Here is a 15,151-nt window from a genome sequence, read left to right as displayed (position 1 = left end):
AGTAATACTAGTACTGGAAAGGATGTTTTAAAAAACAAACAAACCCTAATTGAATTTTGTAGACTTAGATAAGTACTTAGTAGGATTCTTTTCCAGATAATTGCTAACCGCATGAGTGTAACCATAGTTTTGGGAATATTTTTTTCCAATCCAAAATTAATCAAACAAAATGTAATGGACCCAATATAACTGCCTAGAAGGAGTCCTTTGGTAGACTAATGAGGACACAACTGAACAGCTTGATTTCAAGCTTGACAATCTGGGAATGGATAAAGAGATTTTGTTCATAAATGACACATTGCAGATTCTTCCTTCTTTCCTAAACTTTCAGGAATCCCCTAACCCTCTCCCCCTAAGGAGAATTAGAAGCCAAGAGGGTGGAGGGGGAATTAAAGAAGCTCAACCAGAAAACACATTTTCTATCTTGATGAAGACCTAACTAGTTGACTGTATCACAAACTGCCGGATGCCGGGAGTTCGGCAGTTCGATTCTCACTGACTCAAGGTTGATTCATCCTTCTGAGGTCGGTAAAATGAGGACCGAGATTGTTGGGAGACAATATGCAGACTCTGAAACCACTTAGAGCTGTAAAGCACAGTGGAAAGTATATAAGTCTAAGTGTTGTTATTGGTACATATTTTCTAGACCTTAAAGGGTGACAATGAAATTTATTGAAAACTACTCTTTTCAAGATGTATCATTTCAGGCAATTCTGCAGTGTGTGTGTGTGTGTAGACAAATGGATGGATGGATGGATGGATTTAAAATTTGGTTTTAATATTGAAAGATTACTTGGTAAATCCTTGATGATTTGAGTAGGCTGACTAGGGCTTTTGGCTTTCCTGTGTGAGAAACATAGCAATTAATGGTTGCTTTCAAAGTTACATTTATTTAAAAAAGAGCCAAGAGGGATAGAAAAGGCCAGTAATGATTTTTATGCAGGAAAAAAAAAAGGTTGGTTGTGGAAGTGATTAGTTCCTGGACTGAGTATATACTTGGACGCATCATTGTTCAATAGTCTGCAAATCTTTATAAAACAATCTTGCAGGCTGCAAAACCATGCCTTTTGAAGACCATAGCAGTGTTATTATTTAATGCACGTTATTCAGTGTTTCATCCAATAATACAAATAGCATTCAACCATGCCTACGTAGGAAAAAAATGAACATTGGTCAAGTAGGTTTTACTATCCTGATTAACGTTGTCTTTTTAAATAAAAAGCGTGCTTAACTTAAGGTTTATTTGGGTGTGTTTTGAATGTAGTATTGTAATTGACTCAATACTTACTTGCTCATAAGGACCCATGGTTCTGAAGAGTAGGAATGGGTCTACCTCTGCCAAAATTTCTCAGTTGTGGGATCTGACATCACCCAGGGGTCTACTACTAGATCCTGATCTACTTCCTGTATATTTGCAATATACCTAGGGTACACTTTATCCTCAATCACTGAACCATTTGATTATTGTACAGGTAGTCCTCTAATTACGACCACAATTGAGCCCAATATTTCTGTTGCTAAGCGAGACATTTCTTAAGTGAATTGTGCCCCATTTTATGACCTTTCTTGCCACAGTTGTTAAGTGAATCACTGCAGTTGTTAAGTTTGTAACACAGCTGTTAAATGAATTCGGCTTCCCCATTGGCTTTGCTTGTCAGAAGGGCGCAAGTGACCTCGGCACACTGAAGCCACCATAAACGTTGCCAAGAGTCTGACTTTTGATTATGAGGCCATGAGCATGCTTCAACGATCGTAAGTGTGAAAAAAAAGATCATAAGTCACTTTTTTCAGTGCTGTTGTCACTAAACAAACTGTTGTAAGTCAGCAACTACCTGTATATCCTTGTAGATGTTTTACTGTTGCTTTATCTCTTCTATTATATTTTTTTTACTGTTTATACTTTTGATGTTGACATTTCTGTCATTCTCTCATGGGTGTCTTTTGCAGCCTGCGGGCCAGATGTGTCACGCACTGGCCACACCCCTCCCCCCGTTTTAGAGAAGGGGGGAAGTCGTGATACATCATGTGATAACGCGAGTGTGACACCCCTGGTATAACCATGATCAAACTGGAAGAAAAATGGCTGTCATATCTGAATATGTCAGTCTTCTCAAAAGAGATGGATAAACAAATACATCCAGGCATTCCTATAGCGATATTTATTTTTGTTCTGTATTTTGGCTGCTAAATAATGAAGTTGTTCATTATACCCACAGAGGAATAAAAATACATAAAAAAGAAACTGACAATAAAAATAGGCTACAGTTTGGTAAAGACACCACAGATCTTTTCCTCTGTTCTAATTATGTTAAGGTTGGAGTCTTTATATCTCCACAATCTTTGTCTTAATGCAAGTGGGATAATGAATGAATGCTTCTCTTCAGTGCCTTCCCTAATGAGAGTGTGTGTGTGTCGTTAATCACTGGTAACAAGCTTTAATAAACTCATTTATATTCCCTCTAGGTGACTTTGCATCCAGCTGTAAAGAAACATCTAACAGAAGGGATCTATCAAATCATAGATCTCTGCAAGGAACGGGACATCAAATTCTTAAATGTTTCTCTACCAGCAGGTGTGAGAGAAGTTTTCAAGGAACTCTATCGCGATTATGCTCATTATCACAAAGCTTTAAAGCAAGGGGATGAAAAGTACAAAGCATGAACTAATTATTCTTTTGAGTTCTGAGTGAAGAGTCTCCATCTGGATGGGATGAAACCTACTTTTCTTCCTTATTAAGTCACTTAATTTGGAATGAGAAAACCATGTGCCTCGAAGCAAGGATGCACGGTGCATATCCTTTGCATTGGTGATTTGAGTAAACTGCTTTTCCAGGGTTACAAGCAGACATTTCTGAAAGAAATTGTATTAAAAATGTACATTGCAAGGAGAAGTTCTGTAGAGGGGAAAAATAAATGTATTAATGCTCCAGAATTTTGAGCTATGAACGAGCACCATTTTCTCCCCTTTTGAAGTAAGCTATAATGGGTTCCAAACCTCTCTTTTGTTGTTGTTTATTTGTTGTGTTATTTTTATATTTAGACCAAACAAATTTTGTATTATACCAGTAAAATATTGATAACTATTAAATTTAAATAGCCTTTTTAAAAAAATGGAGTTGTTTCTCTTCTATGGCATATCATTAAGGCAGATTTTTTTCCTAACCTGATCTTTCCAGATGCATTAAGCTATAAATCTCATCATTTCTTACTTGCAGATCACAGTGAAGAGTTAGCTGGAAGTGAGGAGGCTTTTGAAGGAAATACTTGGAGGCTGTATTACCCTCCAAATATTTTACAAGACAACAACATTTTTTAAAATTTCTACAAAATGTGTGTTCTTTTTATTGGCCTGTCAAACTGTCATATTGTCAGAGTCCCACTGAGACAAGGATAAACACCACTATAAACTATATTTTTTTGCAGTCTAGGAAAAAAGCCATGTAAGATAATTGACAGTTTCTGAGAAAGCAAAGGTAGTAATTCAGAATTTATGAGTCTTCAAACGTTAGTGCTGTCAGCCCTATCAGTAAATCAGACAAAGAAAGGGACACTAGATAGGTAGTCCTTGGCTTATAACCATTCATTTAGTGACCATCCAAGATTACAAAGACACTGAAAAAAGTGATTTACGACCAGTGTTGGTCTTCAAATAATTTAACAACCAGTTCTCTACCCTAACGACTGGCTGGGTAGGTGTGGCTGGGTGGTCATGTCACTGGGTGTGGCCAACCTGATGTCACTCATGTCGAGGGGCGCTTAGCCTCGCCTGGCCTCTTGTGACTATGAGGATGCTGCAACGGTTGTAAATATGAAAAACAGTCATAATGGCACTTTTTTCAGTGCCATTCTAACTTTGAATAGTCACTAAATGAACTGTTGTAAGTCAAGGATTACCTGTATAAAAATATGAGATGGTTCTTTGCTTGCAAAAAGCTGTCCTAAATACCAATCATTAATTGGAAAGAGGGGAATACACACTGAAGATGGAAAGCTAAACCATTCTGTCTGATACTTCCTTTTCCTCAGCAATACCTGCAACCCAGAGTTGTAAATCAGGCACGTTGCTAGAGCACATTGAGGAATTAAAATAGTTAAAATACAACTGATTCTTGCTCATAAAGTGAAACTCTTTAGCAGAGAGGTCATTTAAGCTCTCCAGAAAGTGGCTGGGCCTATTTGGGCTACAAAATGCTGAGATAAAGAGACAAAATAACAAATTAATATCTTGAATAAGGGCTAATCCCATCTGTCTTTCTTCAGACCTTTGCTGCCGGGAATTTTTGCCTATGAATATAGCTATCTATCTCTTTATCTCAAGTGCTGACATCTGCTGTGGGCTATTAAGGGAAGGTGGGGGCTGCTTTCTCCCTCTAAGAAAACATGTTTCTCCATTTCTCATCCAGGGAAGTTCTCTATATTCTTCCTTTTTAATATTTCTCAAAATATTTTATTCTAGGAGTGGGTTAGTGGGTACTAACTTTCTACAATTGGTGTCTTGTTACTATGCCATATTATGAGAGCAAACTATAACAAATTGGAAGGAGGATCCACTTATTATCAGTGAGCAATCATATAGCTTGGCCACTCTGAAGCAATGCAAGAAACTCCTGTCCCAAAGGTCCTTTTTCAAGAGGCAACTGGACTTTCTGGAAACCAAGAAAGTCCTTTTGGCCTCTTGAAAAAAATAATCTATGGGACAGCCATGATCTAGATGACTGAAGAATCCCCATAGACAGAGACTCCTATGCTCAGTGAACTGATAAAGCACTCAGGAGAAGCAATAATTAGGTCCATTTGCACCACTTAAAGATACCAGCTGTCCTCACTCACCTCACAAGATATCCTAAGGTAATCATTCAGATTTAAAGACAGTAAAAAAAAAATCAGACATAATGCCAAGCTTGCATCCTGCCTTTCAGCCATTTCTTCTATAGCTATGCCAACCCTTCTGTAAATAGCTGCTCAAGCCCTTGGAATAAAAGTACCACAAAAAACTTGGGGGGCGGGGAGGGACGGGACACAGGACTCCAGAGAAGATCAGCTACAGACAGAAAGTCTTGGTGTACTGCCAAGAACCATTAAGGCTGTTACAATGTAACAAAGTTTAACCCTGGGGCAGTTTCTGAAAACACTTAAAGCAGCAGGGGCAGCAATTAAGATAAGGATTAGGTTAGAAGTACAGGCACACTAGAACCTTTCCTTCCTGCGTTCCTTGCAGAATTAGTCCTGTAAAGTGGGAAAAGATTTCTTCCAACAACCGGTTCTCCGAACTGCTCAGAAAATTAACATATGGTTCGGGAGAATTGGTGCGAACTGGCAGGAGCCCACTACTGCTTATGACCTTTTTTCATACAATCGCTACTGCATCCCCATGGTCATGTGATCAAAATTTGGATGCTTAGCAAATGGCATTTATGATGGTTGCAGTGTCCTGGGGTCATGTGATTATCTTTGGCGACTTTCTGACAAGCAAAGACAACGGGGAAGCCAGATTCATTTAACAACCATGTTACTAACTTAACAACTGTAGTGATCAATAACTATGGCAAGAAAGATTGTAAAATGGGGAAAAACCTACTTAAAACCATCTCACTTAGCAACAGAAAATTTTGGCTCAATTGTGGTTGTAAGGCAAGTCTGGCTGTACAGAGCAAAAGGTACTTTTATTCAAACTATACTGTGTTTCCCCGAAAATAAGACAGGAACTTTATTTTCTTTTGACCTCCGAAATAAGCACTTGGCCTTATTTTCAGGAAGGTCTTATTATTTTTGAGGTGCAGGAGGCGGTGAGCGTGGTCACCTCGTGGCTACTGCTGTGTTGCAATATTTTCATGGAGGGCTTATTTTGGAGGGAGGGCCTATTTTAGCGCATGTGCTCAAAAGCCCGATTGGGCTTATTATCCGTGATAGTAGTAACTGTAGTATTATTATAACATTACTAGTATTACTATAGTAATACTAGCCATTACTAGCTATAGTAATAGAACTTGTTAATCGGAATGTGTTATATACTTTTCTTTCCTCTTTTATCTTCAGGAAAAGTATAGGTAGTCCGCAGCTTATGACCATAACTGGGACCTGAATCTCAGTCATTTAGTGTATAATGGTTGTTAAGTGAGATACCACATGGCTGCTACATTCAATGACCACAGTCCTGACACTCCTGGTTGTGGTTGCTAAGCAATCTTGTGGGGTCCTCAGAAGTGGGAAGGGGCAATCCTGAGAAGCCCAGAGCAGTGCAAGTCTCCTCCACTTGGGCTGAAAATGCTCCCTGCCAAAATCCAAGCAGGATTTTAAGATAGTAACCAGTAAGGTAAGGAATACAAAGTCCGGGGGGGGGGGGGTAGCTTGGGGTGGTGTGTAGGGAGAGGCCTGGCAGAAGCTGCAAGCAAATGACTCTCTGCCCAGGGCTGCAAATCCGCCCTGTCAAAATCCAAGCATTGATTTTCTGGTGAAGCTGACATGGAAGATTGCAAATGGTGATCATATGTTTGCTGCACGCTTGGCAATCGGTTGGGGGTGCGAATTGCCAAGAGCCCAGATCACAATCCCTTGACCGTGAGGGGAACATGTGTGACATTTTAATGATGGAATGTGCTTTATAAGTTGTCAAGCATTCTTTCCAAGGCCACTGTTAATTCAAACAGCCGCTAGATGAACAGTCATAAATCCAAGGGAGGTTTTTCACAAATTTCTTTCTTGATCTGGATTGAAGTTTGTTCCATTGTTGCCTTGGTAGTGGATCTTCCTTGTCCTTCAAGACCATTGTCCTTCTTCAGTATGTTTGCTGCATCATTCTTTCAGGGCAGGAAACTAAGGTTTCCTCATTTCTAACCTCTATATTGTTTATTGAGGAATGCTTGTTTATATTCTCTACATTACTCGTCTTCCTCAAGAGAGTCTACTATGCCATCCTGGAATTTTCCAATAGCTAACTTGGCCTGACATTACTTGTTAAGTCTCCCTCCTCTAAAAAGTTTACATGGGTATCTCAACTTGAAACTACCCTGTTTTCCTGAAAATAAGCCCTCCCCGGATAATAAGCCCTCCCCCAAAAATATTGCAACACAGCAGCAGCTATGAGGTGACCACACTCGCCGCCTCCTGCACCTCAAAAATAATAAGATCTCCCCAAAAATAAGGCCAAGTGCTTATTTCGTGGGTCAAAAGAAAAAAGGACACTGTCTTATTCTTGGGGAAACACAGTATATTTTGTGATGATAAAGTTCAGAAAAAAACTTCCTTCCTTCCTTCCTTCCTTCCTTCCTTCCTTCCTTCCTTCCTTCCTTCCTTCCTTCCTTCCTTCCTTCCTTCCTTCTTTCTTTCTTTCTTTCTTTCTTTCTTTCTTTCTTTCTTCCTCCTACCCTCCCTTCTTAACTCTGATGTTGGACAGAGTTATCTAACCTCTCTAACAAAACATGAGAATGAGGTCATAAGACCATACAATCCAGCATGCTCTCACTTAAAGCGCATAATTCAGCAAATTTGTGTTGAGTTTTCAGTAGAATTAATAATTAGCTTTACAAAGAACTTCAAACAGAAATAAACCCTAATTCAGTACAAGGCTTGCTTTTTTGCATTGAAAAGCCTAACACAAGTTGGTCCCTTTCACAGAGTGTACAAATGCCCAGATGGGAAGTCTGACCTTTGTACACATCAGTGGAATATGAAGCTTGATTTTTAAAAATTCCTTTTTTACATGATGTATGTATCTATATGCAATGCATGTATGTATAATACAATATAATACAATAGTAGAGTTGGAAGGGACCTTGGAGGTCTTCTAGTCCAACCCCCTGCCTAGGCAGGAAACCCTAAACCGTTCCAGACAAATGGCTATCCAACATCTTCTTAAAGACTTCCAGTGTTGGGGCATTCACAACTTCTGGAGGCAAGTTGTTCCACTGATTAATTGTTCTAACTGTCAGGAAGTTTCTCCTCAGTTCTAAGTTGCTTCTCTCCTTGATTAGTTTCCACCCATTGCTTCTTGTTCTGTCCACAGGTGCCTTGGATAATAGCTTGACTCCCTCTTCTTTGTGGCAACCCCTGAGATGTTATGATATAAGGTAGCTAGATTTGATTGCAGTGTTGATGGGTAGCCCTTTGAAGACAAATAATTATGGAGGCTGTCTAGCTGTGTGATCACTATGAATCAACATCAATTTGATGGCATATAATCAATGCATGATACATTTCATTTTTATTATAATCAATGGGAAGAACCACATCTTAGTAGAATAGCATATGCAGAATGTCCATCTTTAATTCTCTTCCATTTTCAGTTATGCCTTGGAGAAATTCTTGAAGAACATATGCAAATAAAGCCGAAACCTGGACAGGTAACTTGGTGCCGTCTGCAATTTTCATATTATATTCAATATTCAATCAATATTCATATTAGCACCAACCAGCATGACAATGTGACTTACACGCAGTATTTAGTTTTTACAATAATACAATAGCATAGTTGGAAGGGACCTTGGAGGTCTTCTAGTCCAACCTCCTGCCTAGGCAGGAAACCCTATACTGTTTCAGACAAATTGCTATCCAACATCTTCTTAAAGACTTCCAGGGTTGAGGCATTCACAACTTCTGGAGGCAAGCTGTTCCACTGATTAATTGTTCTGTCAGGAAATTTCTCCTCAGTTCTAAGTTGCTTTTCTCCTTGATTAGTTTCCACCCATTGCTTCTTGTTCTACCCTCAGATCCCTTGGAAAATAGTTTGACTTCCTCTTCTTTGTGGCAACCCCTGAGATATTGGAACAATGCTATCATGTCTCCCCTAGTCCTTCTTTCTATTAAACTAGACATACCCAGTTCCTGCAACCTTTCTTCATGTTTTAGTCTCCAGTCCCCTAATCATCTTTGTTGCTCTTCTTTGCACTCTTTCTAGAGTCTCCACATCTTTTCTACATCATGGCGACCAAAACTGAATGCGGTATTCCAAGTGTGGCCTTACCAAGGCATTATAAAGTGGTATTAACACTTCATGTGATCTTGATTCTATCCCTCGGTTGATGCAGCCTAGAACTGTGTTGGCTTTTTTGGCAGCTGCTGCACACTGCTGGCTCATATTTAAATGGTTGTCCACTAGGACTCCAAGATCCCTTTCACAGTTACTACTATTGAGCACGGTACCACCTATACTGTACCTGTGCATTCCGTTTTTGTTGCCTAAATGTAGAATCTTACTCTTTTCACCATTGCATTTCATTTTATTAGATAGTGCCCAATGTTCAAGTTTTCAAGATCCTTCTGCATCTTAAGCCTATCTTCTGGAGGGTTAGCTATTCCTGCCAGCTTGGTGTCATCTGCAAATTTGATGAGTTCCCCATTTATTCCCTCATCCAAATCATTGATGAAGATGTTGAAGAGTACTGGGCCTAAAACAGAGCTTTGGGGTACTCCACTGCATACTTCCCTCCATGTAGATGCAGTTCCATTGAGAACTACACATTGAGTGCGGTTGGTCAGCCAGTTACGAATCCATCTGGTGGTGATGCTGTCTAACCCACATTCTTCTACTTTATCTAGTAGTAGGTTATGGTCTACCTTATCAAATGCCTTACTGAAGTCCAAGTAAACTATATCGACGGCATTCCTCTGGTCCACTAATTTTGTCACTTTGTCAAAGAATGTAATAAGATTAGTCTGGCATGATCTGTTTTTGACAAACCCATGTTTTCTAGGATTAAGTTCCCAAATCTTGTTAGTTTCATCCTGAAGGACAAAAATGCTAATTTTGAATTTTCTCTTGGATGGGTAACTCAAAATAGAAAGCAGTAAGACAGGCACACAAGCTATTTTGTCCCTTTGTAGAACAGACATACATATTTATTATCCCTTAAAGCTCATTGCAGTGTACCCTTTTTGTCACAAGAGGGAGATGTTGTCAAAAATCCACCTTCTAGCCATAAAACTCAATTGCATTAGAAGCAGAAATGCAGCAAAGAAATGGATGTGCTCAGGGCTGGATCAGACTCTGCTTCTATTGGCATTTTAGCCACTGGTGAATGGCAGCAGAGAAGTTATTCCCCCCACAAAAGGGCCCTGGTGGAATACCCAAAGAAAGTAGGATGTAACCCTACCTCTCAAATTTCAAACACTTGGATTAACTGCTGCCTTGTGTAGAGATGTAAAACTCCCACAGTTATTAAAAACAGAGAAATATTGAAGGAAGAGGACATAAATAATATCATTTTAAAGCACTTTTCATAGTGACAGAGTAGGCTAACTTGTCTTGCTTTGGAAAATAAGCAATTTTCTGCTGGAGTGAAATCTACTTACCTTGGCTACCGGTTCGCAAATGTGAGAGCACGCCATGTCCTCGCATGCACAGGACCTTTCGCGCATGTGCTGAGAGCCAAAAACGGATGTGATGACATCCGGGCGTGTGGGCGGAGCCTGAAAGCTAAGTAGAACAGCGAAGGAGGGGAATCCACTGTGCCACGCGATTTAGATTAGCTAGAAAGCAGGAAATCATTTGTCATTTTTCACACCACACTGCAAGTTGTCATTTTGCACACCACACCGATCCACAAATTAGCCACATTAGTTTGTTAAACTAGGGAGTTGTGTGAATTTGCCCACTGGCCTCCCAAAGGGGATTTTTCAAGAGGCAAATGGACTTTCTGTTTTTCCTTTGAAATTTGCAAGCCACCTAGGGCATGCAATTTCCTGCCAGCTCCTACATTGACTCTGCTTGTTGGAAGCTGTCAGGAAGTTGCAAAGAGGTCTTCGCTTAACAACAGCAATGGAAGACTGCTGGGATTGCTGCTACTAAACAATGTAGTCACATGATGTCCTAGTTTACAACTGCAGTTCTTAGTGACTGAAATTCCAGTCTCAATTACTGTCATCAAGCGAGAATTTCCTGTAGTGTAATCAGTGACGTGCAGTCAGGGGAGGCAGGGGAGGCACAGCCTCACCACTGTCATCATGAAAAGAAAAAAAAAGTGTAAAAGGAAAAAGGCGAGAGCTGAGGTCAGGCTGAGCTAGTTGCTGCCTCACTGTGGATGACTCTGCTTAACTGTTGAAAAAAGCCTCTAAAAAGCGCCCTCTACTATGAGGCAGGAGAACTGCATGCCTCATCTAGTCTGACTTTAGGCATTTTATGATCACTCGAGCAGAGTTAAGCAAGGGTTAAAAGCCTAAAAATTCCTGATGTAGGTGATGCACGCAGTTCTCATGTCTCATAGTAGAGGGCGCTCGTTTGGGCGGGGCTTCTTCAGAGGACCCGAGGCAAGAGCAGAATTGAAATCCTCTCTGAAACAGCTGGAAAGGGTACATGTGGGTCGGAGGGAGGGGGAGGAATTCAAACTTCATCCTCCTGGTGCGGGGCTTTGGGCAAAGGCTGGAGGGAAGTGTTAGGGTTTGATTGCAGGCAGAGCCATGTTGCCTTTTCAAACCTATAATCAGTGAAGCTGGGTTGGATCCTTCCGGGGTTGGGGGAAAGTGTGTGTAGTCCAATCTCTCTCTCTCTCTCTCTCTCTCTCTCTCTCTCTCTCTCTCTCTCTCTCTCTCTCTCTCTCTCTGTGTGTGTGTGTTTGAGAGAGTGGGGAGGGTGGGAGAGAGGGAGGGAGGAGGGGAAGGGAGAAGAAAAAGAAAGAAGTAAACTTCTTTCTCAAAGGAGAAAAACAAATGCTGTCGCTTTAAATCGGAACTGAGCATGCCTGGCTGTGGAATTCTGGGAGTTGAAGTCCACAAGTCTAAAAAAATTTGAAACCCACCACTGGGTCAGTGCCTCACCAGCCATAAACCTCACTGCACGTCATTGTAGTGTATAATGAATTGTTGGAAGAAATGTCCTTCTGGGTTCAGCTCCAAGTAGGGTAAAAGGCACTGGAAACATGGCCTGAGCTCCTGAGCAGAAAAAGGGAGGAGATGCTGATAGTGCCCTGGTTTTATGCCCTCTCTGGGTCCCCAGAGATTTCCATTCCTGTGTAAGAAATGCATTCTGATTGGTTGTCAGACTACCAGGGTGTGGGGGTGTGGTCTGAGCTAACTTTGTAGGCTGTCCCAAACTTGTTTTGCCTTGCTGGCTGATGTGATTTTCCTAGGTGTCCTGTGGTGAGTTTCTGTTTGCTAGATGGCTCTGCCTGAAGTGGGCCTTTGTTATGTAGAATAGATTGGCTCAAGCCTTAATGGTCCATTGACAAAGGTGGGGGTGGGGGAGCTGAGTTTCTGCCTCCCTTTTACAGGAAATATTCTTCCCTTTTAACATTTCCTAAAATATTTCATTTTCTAGGAGAGGGGTGGGTTTTAACTTCCTACAGGAGGTAAGCAATCTATTTAGACTTAGCTCACCATTGTCTAAAATGGTTGGATTAGATAGGATTTGTAGTCCAAAATAACTGGAAATCAAGTTTCAGCTTATATTGTGAGATCTAATAATTCAACCCCCAAAGTACATGCTTGCACGTAGTCCTCAACTTACAACTATTTGTTTAGTGACAGTTCAAAGTCACGATGACCCTGAAAAAAGTGACATGACTGCTTTTTACACAACCATTGCAGCAACCCCGTGGTCACATGATCAAAATTTGGGTGCTTGGCAACTGGTTCATATTTATGACGGTCACAGTGTCCCAGAGTCATGTGATCACTGACCTACTGACAAGTAAAATCAATGGGGAAGCCAGATTCACTTAACAGCCGTGTTAATAACAAGTGCAGTGATTCACTTTACGGCAAGGAAGATCGTAAAATGGGGCAAAACTCAAATTAATGACTGTCTAGCTTAGCAACAGAAAGTTTGGGCTCAGTTGTGGTTGTAAGTCAAGGACTATCTTATATTTGTCTTGTCCTGAGGAAGAGGGCTTAATATTGCTTTTCTTTCCAGATTTCTGCCTTTCTCAACCTTCATTGTTTCCAGCAATCTTTTTATTTATTTATTTACAGAATACAATTGGAGGTGGGGGAATAGAGAGAAGGATACATGAAAAGGAGAGCTCCTACCTTATTAAAAGGCAGGAGTAATAGGCATCTTGAATAACAGAATAACAGAGTTGGAAGGGACCTTGGAGGTCTTCTAGTCCAACCCCCTGCTTAGGCTGGAAACCCTGTATCATTTCTCACTAATGGTTGTCCAATCTCTTCTTAAAAACTTCCAGTATTGGAGCATTCACAATATCTGGAGGCAAATTGTTCCACTGATTAATTGTTCTAACTCTCAGGAAATTTCTTCTCAGTTCTAAGTTGCTTCTCTCCTTGATTAGTTTCCATCCATTGAAGAAAATGCATGTTGAACTAGAAAAGATATAAAAGCTGGGGGGAAAAAAAACCCAACTTGGCATAAGTAAAAGATCAGATGACATATAGACTGATTGGAACAATCTATGTCCTGGTTTTATAAAATAAATGCCACTTGCAGATGCTTAGTGTTATGTAGGATCACATAGGCTATTCAATAGCAATCTATAAAATCATATTCATTAAAATAAACCCTAACCCCAACCCTGTTTGTTTGTGTAGTATATTTTTCAAGTAGATGGATTCAATTAGAAAGTGGGAGAAAAGTGGTAAGATTTGGAACAATACTTTCCCCTAAAATACAGCAGTAAGTAACCAACACAACCAAGGGGTGGGCTTCAAAAAATTTAGCAAGAGGTTCTGATTGCTGGGTAGGCATGGCCATGGTGGACGCGGCCTAGTCTGCCTCCTGCACCAATGTGGGGGGCGGCGGCATTTTTGCTCTTCCTGGGCTCTGGAGGCTTTCCTTGAGCCTCCAGGAGGGTGAAAATGGGCTCCCCAGGCTCCGGAGGCCCCCTGGAGGCTAGAAATGGGCCCATTTACAGCCTTCCCAAACTTCCGGCAGGCCCATTTTTTTTGCCCTCCCCGAGCCTCGGTGCGCACTTTGCACTTAACTGCATCTTGAATGGGCTATGCGGAGACTCCTGGGAGGGGTGGGCGGGGCCAGCCAGGAGTGGGATTTAGGAGTTCTCCAAACAGCACAGAATCTTAGCTAGAGGTTCTCCTGAACCCCCACAGCCCTCCCCTGAACACGACTAACAATAAAGCATCTGTTGGGCAGAGTAAAGAAGCTGCTTCAGATATTAAGTCCTGCGGGGAAAGACCAAACAGTATAGATCAGGGGTGTCCAAACTTGGGAACTTTAAGACTTGTGGACTTCAACTCCCAGAATTCCCCAGCCAGCCCCTGGTATAGATCATATAGCTTGACTTGCTGAGCTTTCCATAAATTGTGACTGAATTCTACAACAGCCTATCTCTCTTAAGTTCTTATGAGTCTATCTTGCTGGAAAGAAATCATGGTCTTTTCTGGCATCCGCTTAGCTTGGATTCACCGCAGTGGTGGGTTCCGGATCCCGTTGCAACCGGTATGGTGCAATGGGGCCAGGCGTCCACCACAAGAATGCCCGCAGCACACGCATGCATAATAAACTGCCTGCGACGCTCGGCGGATCGTTGCGCAGGCACCATATATTCCGTGCGTGGAAGCCCCAAAAACCTGAAATACCGGTAAGGAGTGCGGGTAGGTGGGCGCTCCGGAGCAACGTACCGTACTGGGGCCTACCGGTCGTAACCCACCACTGATTCACCCACTCAAAGGCCTTTTTCCTTGCTCAACTATACGGGGATTATCACAAGACCCACCAAGGACTCTGGCCGACAAACATACACACTATCATTCTAGTCCTATTCTACATGGTTTTGGTGGCTTTTCATTCAGTGTCATTAGAACGTGGAGTTGGTCCAGTTGGTCACCTCATCCCTTCCAGGGCAGACTTCTAAAAGTCTGTTAAAACAACCCTCATCTGGAGGGATCTGAGCTTCGGTGAAATGTCGTTTTTGTTTTTGTTTTTATTGGTTTTGCTGTTGGGGTTCCTCAGATCCTTAGTTCTCATCTTTATATTTGTATCGTGGCCATTTAAAAAAAGGGAGGGACCTGGTGGCTCAGTGGCTAAGATGCTGAGCTTGTCGATCAGAAAGGTTGGCAGTTCGGTGGTTCGAATCCCTAGCACCGTGTAATGGAGTGAGCTCCTGTTACTTTTCCCAGCTTCTGCCAACCTAGCAGTTCAAAAGCATGTAAAAATTCAAGTAGAAAAATAGGAACCAAATGTTGGGGGGAAGGTAACAGCATTCCGTGCGCCTTTGGTGTTTAGTCATGCTGGCCACATGACCATGGAGATG

At 41.4% G+C, this 15,151-nt stretch overlaps 1 protein-coding gene across 1 annotated transcript in view; it reads left to right on the top strand.

The window, feature by feature from the left end:
- Positions 1-3,101, top strand: part of URB2 (URB2 ribosome biogenesis homolog) — a 34,435-nt gene extending 31,334 nt beyond the window's left edge. The window contains exon 11 of the mRNA XM_081945241.1: positions 2,464-3,101. Within this exon, the coding sequence (XP_081801367.1) occupies positions 2,464-2,661 (198 nt within the window). The 3' untranslated portion in view covers positions 2,662-3,101. The remainder of the gene's footprint in view (positions 1-2,463) is intronic.
- The last annotated feature ends 12,050 nt before the right edge of the window (positions 3,102-15,151 follow it).

The sequence above is a fragment of the Natrix helvetica genome (assembly GCF_964273705.1).
Source record: "Natrix helvetica genome assembly, chromosome: 2".
In the NCBI taxonomy this organism is placed as follows: domain Eukaryota; kingdom Metazoa; phylum Chordata; class Lepidosauria; order Squamata; family Natricidae; genus Natrix; species Natrix helvetica.
This window is presented reverse-complemented; position numbering and strand designations above follow the sequence as displayed.